The sequence below is a fragment of the Macaca fascicularis genome, chromosome 12 (assembly GCF_037993035.2).
Source record: "Macaca fascicularis isolate 582-1 chromosome 12, T2T-MFA8v1.1".
NCBI classification, from domain to species: Eukaryota; Metazoa; Chordata; class Mammalia; order Primates; family Cercopithecidae; genus Macaca; species Macaca fascicularis.
Window position 1 is genome coordinate 133,277,721 of NC_088386.1, and position 17,756 is coordinate 133,295,476.

The 17,756-nt window shown below is 43.3% G+C and overlaps 1 protein-coding gene across 21 annotated transcripts in view; it reads right to left on the minus strand.

Moving 5' to 3' along the window:
* COL6A3 (collagen type VI alpha 3 chain) overlaps positions 1-17,756 on the minus strand; it is a 92,130-nt gene that overhangs the window by 56,254 nt on the left and 18,120 nt on the right. For 10 of the 21 annotated variants that reach the window (XM_015433023.3, XM_015433022.3, XM_074010568.1 and 7 more), the window contains exons 2-3: positions 17,173-17,293; positions 1,138-1,722 (exon numbers count right to left, since the gene is read on the minus strand). In XM_015433023.3, the coding sequence (XP_015288509.3) occupies positions 1,138-1,722; positions 17,173-17,293 (706 nt within the window). Of the gene's footprint in view, positions 1-1,137; positions 1,723-8,037; positions 8,641-15,050; positions 15,669-17,172; positions 17,294-17,756 lie in introns of all 21 variants that reach the window. The other 11 variants (XM_074010562.1, XM_015433020.3, XM_015433019.3 and 8 more) reach the window with 2 other exon arrangements.

Consider the following 17,756-nt stretch of genomic DNA (forward strand, 5'->3'; position numbering starts at 1 on the left):
TTGTCATTCTCTACTGGGACTCTTCTATTAGGAAGTCACAGCCTTGCTAGGTAATCATCCAACAAGGGAATTCCCCCAAAGTGAGATGATGGGACCATAAATACACAGTAAAATAGAAAGAGACAATTTGCTAGGCTTGGCCAAAGTTATACACATCAAGAATAAAAAGTATAATTCTCAAAATAGCATATTTGACCCAACACATTTAGCATGTGCCTTTAAAATTTTATTTTTTTATTTCTTCCCTGATGCCCTACTGTAATTTAGACCTCACAACTAATTGTATCCTAGGTTAAGTTGAACTTTGGCTATGAAAGTGTTGATTAAAAGTTTTAAGAAAATTTTTGGAAGAGAGAGAGAAAGAGATGGATTTAGAAGACCAGGGAATGTGAAGAGAAAGCATGTATCCAGGCAGCATGGGTCATGCATCAGCCAATCCTCTAGTCATTGAGTCTGCAAGGAGGGAAAGCGTCATTCTGTGATACTCATCTTCTCTTCATTAAGGATGGTGAATTGTATTTCTTCAACTCATTAGCTCATATATCTGTATAATATCTTTAAAAATAACTCTCCACTGACAATCATATTAAATGAGGGATTTGAAGAACCACTAGGTTTGAACTCCACACTTATCCATTCAATATGTTTCCCATTGAGGGTAATCCCTTAATGAAAGAGAAGAGAGGGATTAAAAACTGAGGACACTGTGCCCTAAACAGCTCAGACTGAGGCTGTTTAGAAGTAGATGGTCAACTCAGGAAAGGAAAGCTACATCCCGGTGGTGGGGAGGAGACTGGACAGAAATCACCAGTAGAAACAGAAGAACACAGGGATCTGACAAGCAGTAAGAACTGAGATGTGACCTCCTCGGCCAGCAGCTTCAAAGACAGGTGGCCCCATGGTCCTACGGTTTAAATCACATGGTTCTTATCAAGTGAAATTTTATTGTATGACGTTTCAAACCATACAATCCTCAATCCAGTGCAAAAGGGAACCTGAAATAAATTGTGTTTGTTGCTGCTGTTTTCGTCACTTGTGGTCTCTTAGCTAAACACAAACACACTTCATTTCGTTTTGTTCTCAAAAGTCCTGCCTGGAGACCACCCCATTGTGTGTCTGAAGCCATCCCCACCATACCTTCAGGGGTTCCAGTGAGGGTCCTGAGAGGTGCCAGCAAGCCAGGCAGCATGCCTTGCAATGGGGCGGCACGGAACTCAGCTGGGATGAACACCAGGGAGGAGTCGAAAGCAATCTCTTCCAGCTCAGCCTGATCGGCGCCCTTGTTCCCGATGGCAAAGGCCATTATGCTGCTTCTCTTCAGCTCCTGGGCGGGCTGGCTGATTTCATCTAGGGACTTACCACCTGTGATCAGCACCAAAAGCTTAGGAATCCCCTCGGCAGCCCGGTAGCCAGCTGAACTTGTGAACAGGTTGTTCCGAACAAAGTCTAGAGCGGAGCCCGTGTACAGGGCCGAGCCGTCCAGGGGCTTCATTTTCCGCACAGCGGTTATGACTTCCCTTTTTGTGGGATGGGTATTGAAATAAAATTCGGGCCTCACAGTGTCTGCGTACTGGGCCACTGCCACCTGGATAAGATCCTGTCCGATTTCCAGCCTCTGGATGACTTTAGCAACGAAGTCTCGGATGGCATTGAAGTTGGCCAGTCCCAGTGCAGACGTGCCATCCACCAGGAAGACTATGTCTCTCTTGTTGACTTCAATGACTGTAGGTGGCAACATTATAAGGCAATTAGAATGGCCTTACCAAGCACAATCAACAATGACTTTCTACAAAGCTAACTCCATTTAAAGGACACCCCCATTTACTGTGGCCAGTGTGACCACAGGGCCGCCCCAAAGGGAATTTGTCCTAACGAACACATAAGTTACAGTTGCCTCCCCACCTGCTGGCTCCCCTTCCACCCTGCCCAGTCAGTACTTTTTACAAAATAGTTGCACAAAACAAATTTAGTTTTAGTAGCCACCTGTTTTGTAGGCTGTCACTGAAAATGCAGTAAGTTCTTTTCTGCCACAAATACACAACTTGGCCAGAGTGAAGCCATTGCTTGAATAATTAAAGAAACCACTGATGTCTGCTCAGAGAACCCTTTGCCTCACAGTCTTGATTTCAAAATGCTCATTGTCAAGTGCACAAGCTGAAAGAGCACATCCCTGTTCTTCTCAGTTCTACATTCCATGTCTTCATTTGACAGGTAAAAGAATTACTTAACATAAAACTTATAAAAAGGAAATTAGCATCAAAGTCAGCAAGTGCTGCAAACATTTTTCACTTAAGAAATCTGTGCTTTGAGCAGGCACAGTGGCTCACGCCTGTAATCCCAGCACTTTGGGAGGCCGAGGCAGGTGGATCACCTGAGTTCAGGGGTTCAAGACCAGCCTGGCCAACAAGGGGAAACCCCATCTCTACTAAAAATACAAAAATGAGCTGAGCGTGTGGGTGGACACCTGTAATCCCAGCTACTTGGGAAGATGAGGCACGAGAATCGCCTGAACCTGGGAGAAGGAGGTTCCAGTAAACCGGGATTGCACCACTGCACTCCAGCCTGGGTGACAGAGCGAGACTTTGTCTCAAAAAAAAAAAAAAAAAAAAAAAAAAGACCTGTTTTTAAAGGTCCTAAGTAATACATTATGACAGTGATAACTTAAAGGCAAACCATAAAACAAAAACATCTCAATAAGACACTGTCTGACAGTGACTGTGAACTGCCGTATCCACGTGTAGGCACCCCACCCATATTGCAAGAACCATGAACTCTATTAGACCACAACACCTAACCCAGAAACCTGACAGAGCTTCCAAGAAGTAGAGGAACATAAATGATTAAACCTGAGATAGGTTGTTTGCAAAAGAGTCCTCCGTTACTATATACCATCAGATAGATTGCATGGCAAATTGATTTTGTAAAAGCAGACAAAGGAAACAAAGTTTGGGATGAAGGTAAGGAAGAACTTTCTAAGAATCAGAGCTACCTTCTAGAACTTATTTTTATTTTTATTTTTTATTTTTATTTTAGGACAGAGTCTCACTCTGTCACCCAGGCTGGAGTGCAGTGGCACGATCTCAGCTCACTGCAACCTCCGCTTCCTGGGTTCAAGCGATTCTCCCATCTCAGCCTCCTGAGTAGCTGGGATCACAGGCACGCACCACCATGCCCGGCTAATTTTTGTTTGGTTTGGTTTGGTTTGGTTTGGTAGAAATGGACTTTCACCATGCTGGTCAGGCTGGTCTCAAACTCCTGACCTTGAGTGATCCACCTGCCTCGGCCTCCCAAAGTGCTGGGATTACAAGCGTGAGCCACCACATCAAGCCTAGAACACATTTTTGAAATACAGTTCATTTCTAGTTGTTTGGACCAGAGGCTGGGAGCATGATACCTGGGGTGAGAATCGCTGATACATGCCTCAAGAAATCGTTTTAGGACAACAGTGCCTCATCTGGGTGCTCACCTGCAGCACCAAGACAAGGTATATGTTCTAAGAGAAGGGTAACATGTTATGCACCAACATCCTTAATACCATAACTCAGTTGCCTACTGGTGTTAACAATGTGTGCAGAATATCATTGAACCTTTCCTCGATATTTCATGGTCATTGCTATGAACATTGATTCTGGGCTTTCCTTCCTTCATTTAATTTAGAATATGCTGTCTCTCTGGGCTACCCCTTTGATTTTGCCTTAAAATATCTTTGCAGATAAAACTAATGTTTAGATGTCTAGAAGACTTCTTATACCTTTGTACCATTAGAGAGAATATACATATGTATATATATATAGATATACACACACACATATATAGAGACACATATAAATTCCATATACACTATACCATGAATCTACCACTCATGTATTTACTATGTGTATCACACATGACAGAAAAATAGACAAATACTCATAAAACAATGACCTGAGAAGCTTCTTGCTCCTATACCAACTGGCCCAGATGGTTATATTATTCTTTATAAGTACCAGCAGTGGCACAACTCTTGGGGTGGGAGAAGATAAATATCATACCCTCCCCTCCCAGGCTTTCCCTCCCAACTCCACGTCTTCCCTCCCCCCCACGTTTTTCCTCCCCCCCAACGTTTTCCCTCCCCTCCCACGTTTTCCCTCCCCCACGTTTTCCCTCCCCCACAACGTTTTCCCTCCCCTCCCACGTTTTCCCTCTCCCCCCACATTTTCTCTCCCCACCCCCACGTTTTCCCTCCTCCTACCGATGCATCACTAAAACTTCTCCCGATGAGCCAGTGGGAAGGACTACCTTCCAGATCTGATGAAACAACTGGCCTAGTCTCCTTGCACCCAACATGGATTCAGCTCTGGGAACCCTGAAATGCACCTCTTGTTCCCAGAGGCTCTGTCGCAGAGTCCCCTTTGACTAGGTAAGAGGTCATTTACGTTTTATTTTTATTCAAGTCGTGGGAGCTCATAACAGATGATATACCTAAAACCATGCTTAGCCAAATACAATAAACACTGAAAAATATTGAGTAACTGGAAGAACAACTGAATTCCTGTGTTTGCTTCATGACTCTGACGCAAGTCACCTAGCCTTTACAGAATCCTTTCATTTCTCTGGGGGCTGCACCATGAATCTCCTCCGACCTGATGATAAAAACCTTGGGATTCTCACAGCTGACCCTTCCGTGAGCCAGGTCAGGGATGCATCTGCACTTCCTTCCACCTGACATAAATATCAACCCAAACACAGCTGTCTTTTCTCTTTCATGTGAGTCTGTGGGGCCTGACTTCACTGCCTTGTTGGGAGATGAACTTGAAGGTCCTGCTACTCCTCGCCAACACGGCACAACCCTCTTCAGCCCTCCTCCCGCGCCTCTCTATGTTGTCCTCCATGCCTCGTCCCTGCGCCTCCATCAGACTCTCCTGACAAAGCCTCCATCAGGCCCGCGGTCTTCCTCATGCATCACCCAAGAAGGGGACATTTCTGGAGAAGACCACACAACCAGGTACCTGCATGTCAGAACTCCAGACCCCCATCAGGAGACCTGTGCCTGCCCACCATCCTCCCATGCCTCCCTGGGAAGTTGACTGTCCTGTCCTCCAGAATGACTGTCTCATGGCTGTGCTCTCTGCTCAGCCCTCTGCCACTGCCTCCACCATGCCAAGGCCTCCTCATCTGTCTCTGAGAAAATAGAAGCCCTCAGAGGAGAGCCCCGGCTCCCACCCCTAACCCACAGCCTACCTGCCTCTGCCATTGGCTCCCAACCCACAGGCCCTGCTCCCTGTGGCTTCTCATCCCCCTACAGCAGCTGCTTCTCCAGCTTCCACGCATCCAGGGAGCCTGAACCTGGCTCCCTGTCAGGCTCCCTGTCCAGTGTGCTCCAGCTACACTGCTTTCTGACAGTTCTGGGAAGAGACCAAGCACCTTTGTGTTGCAGGGTCACCCCTCCTGCTCTTCCTTCTGCCTGGAGCACTCTTCCCCTGCTCTCCACAAGCTCATCTGCTTGGGTCCCATGCCTTCTCAGGGCCTTCCATCCACCTGATCTAAAATTCTCTTCCCCAGTCTTCCTATCACAGCCCTGTTGAGTGCCCCACTGCAACTTATCATGCTCAGAATATTTTGCCTGGACACTAGTTTATATTATTATCTCTTTCCCCATTATCCTGTAACAGACAAGCAGCCACATCTGTCTCATTAAACAGCACCATGTCTCCAGTGCTTGGCATAGTGTCTGACACATGACAGATAGTCAAGGATATTTGTTGAATATTTACAAGTTAATCACTGATATTAAACATGATGTTTGTAATGAAGGTTGAAACTCTACTTAGCTAGGGAAAAGCTGAAACAAGGGTCATGTTCTGCCCATTTTCATTAAAAAGTTGAAACTTCTCCTGGTACAGACATATCTTCATCTGGTGCACCTCCTTTGTCATAAATTCAAGAAATCAAAATCCAGAGAGGTTGCATTTATTTAAGTTTGAAATAAGTTTGACCTGCCCAGGATCACACGACAGGTTCACATAAGACCAAGGACCAGAGACCAGCTTTCCCATCTACAGCCATGTCGCATCCTCGGTGCTTGCAAAACATAGGGAAATGTCTGGGCTTCTATACTTCGGGATGCAAACTAAAAGTATGCAAGCTCAGAGAAACCTTGGCAGGTCATAAATTTTCACTTGACTGTTTTCTTAACTGCCAGAGTCACACAACGGCGCCATGATGGAATGAGCGTGAGCAGCTCCAGGCACCCGGCAGGCAGTCCTGCACGCTGTGTTTCCATTGCTTCTCAATCTCCATTTGCACTCAGAACATTATGCTCAAAATTCTAGTCTCCCTATTAGCTCATCTGAAGAATCTGGGCCAATTTTGTGGTCCCATCAAGTGAGAGGAAAAGCTGGAAAACCGTATGCAGCAAAAGCTAAGCCACACGGAATTGGCCTTTCAAACTTAAATAAATGCTAGGCATAGGCTTCTCCAGAAGGCAATGCTCACATACACTTTTCTTGCTACATCACCAGATCACAGTTCCAATATACAGATTAAGTAGAGATGCCATTGCCTGAGCTTTCTACCTGCAATTTTTATTACAACAAAAGCCGCGGTTTAAATTCATCTGAAGCAAATTTGAGATAACTCAGGGTGAATTTTGTAACCCTTGTAAGGAAATGTGGTGATGTTGTCTTTACATGAATGCAGCAACTAGAGCTAATGATTAGCAAGGCACTATTAAGTAGATGTCAGTTCCTTAAATAAATAGATAGTGATGTTTTTCATCAAGACTTTAAAATGTTCTACTCTTAATTTCATACAACAGTATAGTCTCCAAAAGGGTTATTTTTAAATTATTGTCACTCCTTTATCAAAGGAAAACCTCCCTTTATCAATTGTAATTGATACGATGGGTGAAGCAGTATCTTATTACAATATTTATCCTGTAGACCCAGACTTTACTTATAAAGTTAACATATAAGAGCTGTGATAGTGTGTTATTTCACCCAAGAAAATTTAGATGATTTGTTGCAGATGATAATCAGAGTCTTATAGGAGCCTCGGTATCCATTCATCAATTTTCATTGAGCCCATACTCTGGAAGGACAATGAAGAACAAGGTCTTATATTCAAGGACTGATCTTGTTAGAGCATCCCAGTGTGTAAGCAACACCGGAAGTGAGTTGGGTGTTTCTGGAAACTGTTGGGGGCCACTGTGTCCCTAATTTACCAAATGACATCCTATTGGCCTCACCTAGGTAATGAAATTGATAGGTCTGAAAAGTGACTGATGTCTCAGAAAACAGTTCAAAAGGTGGAGGAGGCTATGTATCCTGATGCCCCCACCACACCTCCTATGTTTGTTAAGTGCGTATTTGTTATGTGACTTGGTTGTTTTTGTTTGTTTGTTTGTTTTTTAAACCACTCCAATTGGCTGTTTTGCCAAAGGCCCTCCATTTGAGCCTGTATCCTAATATTGCCACTCAAGAGAATTCCTCCTACACTTGACAAGCACAGGAAAAAAAAAAAACAAACTTCATAAATATTCCATCAAGCGATTGCACTGTTATTTCTTACCTTCAGAAGTGTAACTCTCAGCACCCTAGCACAAAAGGACTTTGAGGAGACACCCTCACTCCATCCGTGCTTTTGGAAAGACACTGTGAGCACACTTCTAACACTGACTTTTAGAGCCCAGTGCCATGGTCCTGGAGTAACTTTCTCAGAACTGTAATGAGCCCCTCAAGCCCATTTTTAGAAAGACTGGATTATAAGTAGTTTAATAATCTCAAAGCAACAGGTTTGTTGAATTAGCCTTAAAAGCACACTTTCTCAGCAACTCATACTCTCGTAAGAGCTTTCACTCACTCATTGGTCTTTAGTTTTTCCGCACACTGCAACAATCACAAACATGACATCCAGGACCCAGCTCATCAGAGAAGGACTGGACTGTGGGTACTTACAGCTTCTCCTGTGGCGAATCATGCTGGTGCCCACCTTACCTCTACGAAAACCAACACACACAACACCCCACTCCCACACAGATGGTGAGAAGAGGATACATACCTTGTGTGACAATGGTTGGCGGTTTCAAGACAATGTGCCTTTGGGCCACGCCAACAATGTACGGCAGTAATTTCTCCTGGAGGTCCCCAAAGCTATGGAATTCCGGGACAGTAAACACCAAGTTGTCATCGGTAGCTATGTGCTGAAGCTCTGCCCTGGAGGCGGCCTGGGCTCCGAGGCCGAATGAGAACACGCTAGCCTGCTTCAGTGCTACCACCCCGTAGCGAATCTCGTCACTAGAAGGCCCGGCACTTATGAGGACCAGCACCTGGGGAACCCCTTCCTCCACACGGCTGCCCCCTGCCCGGGTGAAGTGATTCTCCACCACGAAATCAAGGGCGAGGCCAATATTGGCCAACTCCCCACCAGCAAACCCGAGGGCTTTCACTGCACCCAGAACCTGGGCCTTGGTGGAGTAGGTGTCCAAGGAGAACATGGTTCTGGGCTCATCGCTAAACTGGACCACCCCCACTCGGATCTGCTGAGTTCCAATTGGGAGTTTCTCAAGGAGATTTACAAGGAAGTCGAGAATGACTGCGAAATTGACACTTCCGGTGTTGTTTGATCCATCAATAAGGAAAATAATATCAGCAGAGTCTTGTGCTTTAAAAGAAAGAAATGCAAAAAATGTGAAAGCATTAGAACAAGTGACCACATGCATTATTCAGTGTTCTGACATGTTTCTTTGGAAACCAATAAGAAACACGAAATATGGGCAAACAAAACACATGTTGATGAAGGAATGTGAAATTCTCTTTCAGTTCTGCATTCTGAATGGATAAGAGGCAACCTCTTAGGAATCATTGTATAAAAAAGGGACATTTATAGCAATTTTTCATTTGTGCTGTCCTCATAGTTAAATTTCCAAACATCATATTCACTTTTCTGAGGGGAGAATCTTGGGTGCATATTCTAGAAATTTGTTGGGAAATGTAGTTGCATGAATTGTCTGCTACCAAACCTACCGGGGAAAATCAATGAGTAGGTTAAGAAAACTTTAGAGATGATTTCTAATTTTTGGTCATTTCCCCTGCCTTCTCAAATGATTAGAAAAAATTTTTATATAAATCCACAGCTATAAAACAGTCACGATTTGGTGATTCCTCAGCCCAGTATGTTGCTCGATGCCTTAAGCAACTCCTGTTTCTTCTTCTTTTCTTTAAAAGCCAAAATGACCTTGTACATGCAACTTTGTGAATCAGAACTCAAACTACATTTAAAGTTTTCACGTAAAAAACACTTTGATGAAATTTTTGTGTTTTTTTTTTTTTTTTCTCAAATGATGTTTAGTTGTATAAAACTCAAATGCAGTTCTGGGATCGGGCAGGATGTTTTGTTCATTTATTTTGTCATTGCCTCTATATTCAGTCACCTAATGCAGAACAGTGTTAAGTAGAATGATATTAAACCAGTCATGACATAATTATCCAACCTTGTTTTTATGACATCCTAAACTAGTTACCTAGAAGGACTATGAGCATCAAATAAACCCCAATCAGAATTCGCCTGGGGTTACACAAAGGACAGAAAAACAGCTGACCAAGACCTCTTTTCTCCCCCATAACGGCGAACAGAGAATTTCCATCCTGATACTGAGAACAGGGATGTACAACAGCCCTGAGGGAGGAATAGGGATCGAGAAATCTAAAACGCAGGGCCAGAGATTTCACAGCCTTAGTTTGAATGTTTAAATTTGGCTGATTTAAACTCAAGGAAGAGCACAATTATTCTAGTCGATGTTTTTGATAACTTAAGTATGTGTTAGGGACAAGAAGAGATTATGTGTGCGCTTATCTATTTATATTCTGGGATTCCAGAAAGATACACTCAGGGTATCGTTTTTAAATGACGGTAATATTACAGGTAAGACCATTCACTCTGATCTCTGATTTTTCAATGACAGTGAACATTTTATATTTAAAGTTAATGTTTCCTTGTGCCAATAAAATTGTTTTTGTTCTCACTGTAGAAAATGATGCAAAGCTTGTCTCACTTTGGGAGTGAGGAGTTCCCAAATTGAGGAGTTCCGCTCTAGTGAAATTACATTCTTACCCGAGCTCTTCTCATTGTGTGAACTGAAACAGAGATTACCAGGGTTGGAACTGCTCTCTTCCCTTCCTAATATACACGAAAGTTCCTGACAATATATTTGCAGATTAATTCTTTGCATAGGGAAATATATTAACCGGGCAACATTGCTATCACAATCCTTCTTATAAGATATAATGAGTAGGATAATTGTTGTGCTACAGTAATTAAGATCTTGTGTTTTTAGTGATTGCCACACAAAAGTTTTATATAAGACTGAGCCCTTGATTAGAGCCCAAAGCATTTGCCACTGTTCAGCCAAAATATACGATTCCTGAAGGATCTTCAAGAGGCTGTGGTGCCAGGGGGTGTGAATTACACAGAAAGCCGTAGAAATGGCCTACATCATTGTATAATACAGAGGCTCCACAAATCCCACAAAATTCCTCAACATTTCCCAGGCTTAAACCAATGACCTCAAAGGACATGGGAGGGTTTGCCACTTCCTCAGCATATCAAAACATTTAAAAGAAGGATTAAATATGATCAATACAGTCAAGTTTTTTTTTAAATGATCCCTAAGTCGCAGGATAACACTATTTCTTCTCCATTTGTAACTTACTTTTGGGTTGAAATTTATAATCGCGCAAGTAAGATAAATGAACCCTGAGGGAAAATCCTTGGACATTCTCTTCTAAAAGACTGAACATCTACAGTGACCGGTCATAGAAACACATTGGATAATTTGTCATCACTGAATAACAACATTATCCTCTTACACACACAATAATGGGACATACAAGGGCATGCTTTGTTATTCAGGAGAGCTGAAGCCTCAAGGACACACAGGGGCCATGTGTGCTTGTGTACAGCAAGGCGGACCAATGACCAATGTTAATGTTACGAGGAATCAGATCTATGCACAATTTGAAAGCTTTAGAGTTGTCTGATTTTCTGCTTCTAGGCTTTGTGTATCACAGCCTCTATGGTGTTTTCTATGGAAAAGTTTTACAGTGTCCAAGGAAAATTCACAGTTTCCTTCGACATCCCTGGAAGCTCTTTTCCTGAACTCACTGGTGTGGGCACAATGCCTTTCTTAGCTCATGTGATGCCTCCTTTCATTAAGAAAAACAAGTTCACATTCTTATTTCCTATGCAAAACACAAAATTGTAGATATATTTTACAAATTTAAAAATTCTTCATCCTTCACAAAGAAAAGAAAGCTGATACCATAATCTTCCCTGTCACCTTTAGCTTTTGTTTAAAAATAAAGATTTTGTATCTCAGGTATATCCATTTTTTTAAAGAATGATAGAGGGATTTTTTAAAACACAACCATTGGAGATTGATTATTTGAGTAGCGTTCATTGACAACTGTGGTGATTGTTCAAATTTTACACATATGTGTGTTTTATAATCAAGAACGTTCTATGGGGAAGTTACCTAGCAGACAGGGAGTAAGAAGAGCAGCCCTAACGAACTGCAATTTCTATAATGCCCTTCTAACTGCCTTTCCAAAAACTATAAGCAGAGATGTACTGTTCTTCCTAGGATTATTATTCTGTGTTTTTGCCGTGGAACATGCAGTGGGACGTGGTACTAGGAGGAATTGCAGAGTGATGTTAATTAGAAAAGAGACATGAACGGATTAATTTTCTGCCCTGGTGCTGCTAGTGGCTTGGACACTAGAAGTCAGAGATGCTTTCTTGGCATAAAAACAAAGGTTTTATCATCTGTGTGGAAACACACGATGTTGGTAGTTTCATTTAACATTCATGGTGGTAATCTCATTGTTTGTCCATTATATAATGGTTAAACATAAAGGCAAACGCAGCTATTTTTGTGAGTATAACAAAACGTCAATAAAAGATGGTCCATTTATCTACTGGTCCCTTTCACTGTTTGTTTGTTTGTTTGTTTGTTTGTTTGTTTGTTTGTTTGTTTTAGACAGAGTTTCACTCTTGTCACCCAGGCTGGAGTGCAGTGTTATGATCTTGGCTCACTGCAACCTCCGCCTCCTGGATTCAAGCGATTCTCCTGCCTCAGCCTCCCGAGTAGCTGAGATTACAGGTGCCCACCACCACACCTGGCTATTTTTTGTATTTTCAGTAGAGACGGGGTTTCACCATGTTGGCCAGGCTGGTCTCAAACTCTTGACCTCAGATGATCCACCTGCCTCAGCCTCCCAAAGTGCTGGGATTGTAGGCGTGAGCCCCTTTCACTGTTTTTTGATAGGTCTTTGTTATTATCCTTATACTCCAAAATGTGATGGATCAGGGAATTAATGATATTGATACTATGGTAACAAACAGTGCTGTTCATTGTAGATACCCTCTTGTCATTTGCTGGTAACCTGAGTGGTTTGGGGTGCTCTTGGGGACACCCACCTTTTCCTGTCATTTGGCAGGACTGATGCCTGTGTGGTAATGCCAGGGGGGAGGCCTGTCATTTGGAAGCAGGGAACACTTTTCAGTGTTTGAACTGCCTCTCACTCCTTCCTATTGAGAAGTAGACCCACTGGGTAAGGGCATCAGCACTGCCAGCCCCGTTAAAGCTGAAATCAGGGGTAACCACTGGGAAAACCATTTTATGAACAAACTGCTGCAACACCCTGGGGCTGGCTAGTTCTGAAACCCTCTTCTTCACCAAGCTCTGCCTGCCCAAGACAGCTGGTTCCTTTCTGCTGACGTCGGGTCATCTCTCTTCAGCTCCTGCTGTCTGAATCCTTGTTATGAAAAACTGACCTCTGGTACTGCTTCTCTACAACTGCTCCATTATTCTGATTGTAATCTTGCAGCTCTTCTGCTGTCCCTCCCATGTGGTCCTATAGAGTGATGTGTGCCTCCAGGCCTCAACTCTCTCTTTCCTGCCCCACCATCCCTGTGTATTCACAAGAGACTGACTCTCCATCAGTCACCTGACATCCTACCTCCTGTCTCAATGGCTGTCTCGGTGGTAACCATTTTTAAAAGTGTAGGAGAAAAGTCTGTTCATAAATCTTGCTTCCTATGATCAGTTCCCCTACGCCATGTGGTTGCCCACTCATTCTTTTTTGATTCAAAGAATTATCCACTTCCTCATGCCTACTAAATACACAGAAGAGTCTCTAACCTTCCTACGTGATTTAGTTACATCATGTTCAGCCTGCATCCACACTGCAGGCTCTGTGGTCATCTCCAGACTTTGAGGACTGTATGGACAATGCTTGTGAGCACCAGCCTCTCTGGTTTCTGTAGTGGCTGGCTGTCTACAGTTCCTACACATCCGAGGACTACACTGAGCACCACTGGAAACTCCTCCAGCCCTGAGATTGGCCCTTGGAGGTCTCCCTATCTACACACCAGCAGTGTCTCTGACTTGCATACTCAGCTGTCTCCAGGGCTCTCCTTCCAAGCCCTGGCCTCTCATCCTCTGGCTCTTCAGAGGTCTCCTGGCCCATTCTAGTTCTCATTAGCTCCCCACACTGCCAGGACACCATGGCAGGCTATTTTAGGAATTTACTAGCCACCACTCTGGATTTCCTTATTGAGAAAATTTTCTTCTGTCCTCTCTATTGTTCCCTTTTTGCAAGTCCCAGTTCTGGGAACTCTTTTGATCCTGGGAGTGCCTGAGACATCTGCAGAAAGGCAGGGATCCACACTAATGGAGATGCCCACTGACTCATAATCTCTGATAGCAACTGGACACCACTGCAAATCAGCAGTTGCTTCCTGAATGTTTTGTGACCCCTCTCCACATCCCTATAGCAGCTAATCAAAAATAACTTCAATCCCTCCAAGACCCCAAGCCCCACTGCTCCCCTCCTTTATTGAGATGATGGATGTCAACTCAACTTGAATTCTCTCTCAATGTGCCTCTTTTCCACCTGAATATCTTGGAAACACAGCCCCTTTTCTCATCCCTTCCCTCCATCTCAGAGAACATGTGTGTCTCCTTTCTGGAGCCCAACTCTCCCCTTGGATTCCTCTCTCATTTCCTGCTCATTCCACCCAGAATTCTCTGCTACCAGCTATCAAATGGCTGCATGGACTGATTTTCTAACAAAGGGGAGGGCCCTCTGCTCTGTCCATCACTAGTGAGTAAACTCTGAGCACTCATCACAGTTGCTGTGATATGGTACAGTTTGAAATTTTACTTGTCAAATTCCTTCCCACTGGCCATTTAGGCACTTAGCCCTGGAAGGAGAGCTAATGGACTTAACTGGTTAAATAACTTGTCGGCCAATTGTCTCTGTACATGCAACAGCACACGACACATCAATGCAATGTCCACGTGCTCTCAATACTTCCAGAGTGGCTCTCATCAATGCCATTAGAATTAGAAGAGTGGCTGTGGGCACAGCCATGATTACCACATGGAGGATAAGTAAGAAGACCAGACCCACAGCCCAAATGCACAGCCTCCAGCTCTGGCTGTCACTAATCATCCAGGACTCAATTCCTTCCAAATTGATCTAGACTGGATCATAGCTGAGGTTTCTTGCAATTCCGATTCTACCAACACTCTTAAGTTAACTCCATGGAGTAGAAGAGAGGAGCTCTCTACTAGTCCATTGGACACAAAAACAGATGCCCTCGCTCCCCTCTCAGTTCATGCACTGTCCAACAGGGAACTTTCCTTAAATGAAACAGATCCCAACACCAGATACAGGGGTTTGATCAGATGCACATCTCACCACTCTGAGGCTTTCTTTTCTAAGGAAGGCAGAGTACTTCGTGGGATCATGATATTAGAATGTGGGTTTTTTTAGAGTGAAAATATTAGTTGTTTAAAAAAAGACTCTTCTTGTACGTAGGTGAATGCCCTACTTGGGGAGAAGACTACGGAAGAATATTCCAAATTAAACCTTTGTTTTTAAACCTGTGAACATTCATCTCTTCCCTGGCCCGCGCACCATCCAAGCTGTTGCTTTAAGGCCAGCAGTTGCCAAGCTCATCTCCCAAGAACAGCAGGGCACGGCGTAGCTTGGTGGCATTGCCATTACCTGTGATGTCTTTAAGGGTTTCCGTGTCCCCAGCCCTTTCTGGACTCACAGATGAATGCACATAGGACACTAAGTTTCCTACTATGTCATGAAGTGAGGTAAAATTCTCTAGGTTGAACACATGCATATTGACTGGTTCACTTGCTATTTCTTTTAATGCTCCTTCATCTGCATCCTCAACTCCAATTGCAAACACGTTAACATCAGCAGACTTAAGTTCCGCTGAGGGCAGAGCAAGGCCGTGCTTCGAGTGTCCATCAGTTAACACTACGATAACCTGAGGGACTCCGTCACCGGCCCGGCTTCCAGCAGCCTTGGTGAGGTGGCTTTGCATTACGTATTCTAATCCTTTTCCAGTCTGATTGGTTCCCCCAATATAAGACATGTTGGAAATATGAGAAAGGACTTCTTGTTTAGTACGATACGTATTTAACAGGAACTCGGTATGTGGGTTTCCGTTGAACTGGACCAGAGCAAAATGGAAATCATTTTCTCCCACAGCTAAGGATTTTACAACATCATATAGAAACTCTCGAACAAGTTGGAAATGTTCCTCTCCAATGGTCCAAGAGGAATCCACTAGAAATATTATATCAGCAGCGGCACCATTTTTGACATCTTTAAGAAAAGACATTGGTTTAGATTTTTCTAGTATGTAAGCAATTACTTCCTATCAGTGCAAAGCCTTCCTAAACAAATTTGGTTTACACTATATTTTAACTAAACACTTCACACCTCACTGGTAATACAGGAAGGTAGACTCACTTACCTGGGAACCAGGGACCTGGGCCCATGCACTCAATAGCTGCTGGTGCCCAGTCACTAGCCCAAGTTCCATACTCAGAGACCACCATGAATGGGCCAGTGGTATGCTCCAGATTGAGGAAACAATTTCCTGGGCTGTCTTTAACTCAAACATGATTCCCTGTGGCAGTTCGAGCCCCAAGACCCACCTGATTAAACCAGAAGGAAGTCTTATCACAGACAACCAACCATCATTTTATAAATTCATTCTTTAGTTTGGAATATGAAACTGGGCCTTGACAAAAAGAAAAAGTAAAAATTGCTATTTTCCATTCACTAACCCCCAATGCTTTGGGTAATTTGCATGAAAAATAAATATAATAAATACATGTTCTTTAAGAGAACCTGTGTAAATGTAGAGAAGGGAAAAGACTTATTTTTTCCAGATTTTTGAGCATGAACAAAAGGTATTCTAATTAGTTACTGCATATTTTTCAGAGCCAGAAAAGTCTTCATAGATGTCAAACATTATCTATCTCATTTCCAGATGAACCCAGTTCTCCCTCAAGGGTAGGAGCTCAGGGTATCAGGCTGTCAGTGGCCCGCCCCAGGAGGTGCCCTTCCGCAGCTGTGAGCCAGGCTTGCTCCTGGACTCTACTTACCTCGGGCTGACCTGATGCCCCAACCCACGTTCTTCTTCCATTGAAGTGACACTAGACTTCCCCCCATCTAAGAGCAACCTGGCCTGCAGGAGGAATCCCTCAGAGGCCCAGCTCTCTGGGTCAGGGAGAGGGAGACCCACCTCAGTCCTTTCCAGCTTGCAATGCATGAAGCATTTCCCACTTTTCTAAAACCCTGCAATCAAATTCCTAATGGAGTTAATTAGAATCCGTGTTTTTAATTCGTTTCGGGAAACAGAAATCTTAAAGATCCAATGATCCTAGATGAAAATGCCTTTCTGCATGTGGAGTTAGAGAGAGAGGGTGATCTTTGTTTTTTTCAGGGAAAATAGTTTTTACTTTCAATCATTGACTTCTGCCTAGTTTATGTGCTCAGAGACCAGCCAATGCCAGAAATGTGGAGAGTCCCTTCAGGTGGTAAAACATTTGAGATACAAACTTTCCGTTCACATCCAATGTAAAAACAAATCATTTTCAAGCCAATTCCAAAATACCAAACCCAAATTTTAATAAAAATAGGTCATCTCTCACTGAAAAGGTCTGTAAACCCTATAACTATCCTATCTGACTCTCCTATAATAAATGGCTTAGCTGCCTTAAAAACATATCTAAGCTCCATGTCAGTGCATGATGCCTAAGATCTAAAATCAAAGAACGCTATTTCTTTTTACAAAATCAGGGACGTTTCTGGCTCTTACCTGCTTGCTGCTGCTGGGCATGTGTTGTGGGAAAGCCTGAGAGAAAGAGGCAAAAGACGGCCACTAAGGGCAAGTGCCGATGTTTCCTCATTTTGAATTTGTCTAAGCACCAGATATGAACCTAAAAGAGAAAATAGGGCAAAGGGAATGATCAGTTTTTGAATCTCATTATGCAAAACCTATCAAAATCCCATGCTTTCCATGTCTTTTTTTAGACTTCCAAGAGGACTTTGTATCTGATTCATTCTTTGAACCAGCAGCAAAAGGATGGACGATAAATAGATAGATAGATGATAGATAGATAGATAGATAGATAGATAGATAGATAGATAGACAAAAATAGATATATATACATACACTTGCACATATATGCATATATAAAAGGAAGGAAGGAAGGAAGGAAGGAGGGAGGGAGGGAGGGAGGGAAGGAAGGAAAAGGAAAAGGAAGGGAAGGGAGAAGAGAAGAAAGTTAAGGGAAGGGAAGGAATGAAGAAGTAAAAGAAAAGAAGGAGAAAGAGAGGGAGGGAGGGAAGGAAGGAAGAAGGAAGAAAGAAGGAAGGAAGGAAGGAAGGAAAAGAGAAAGA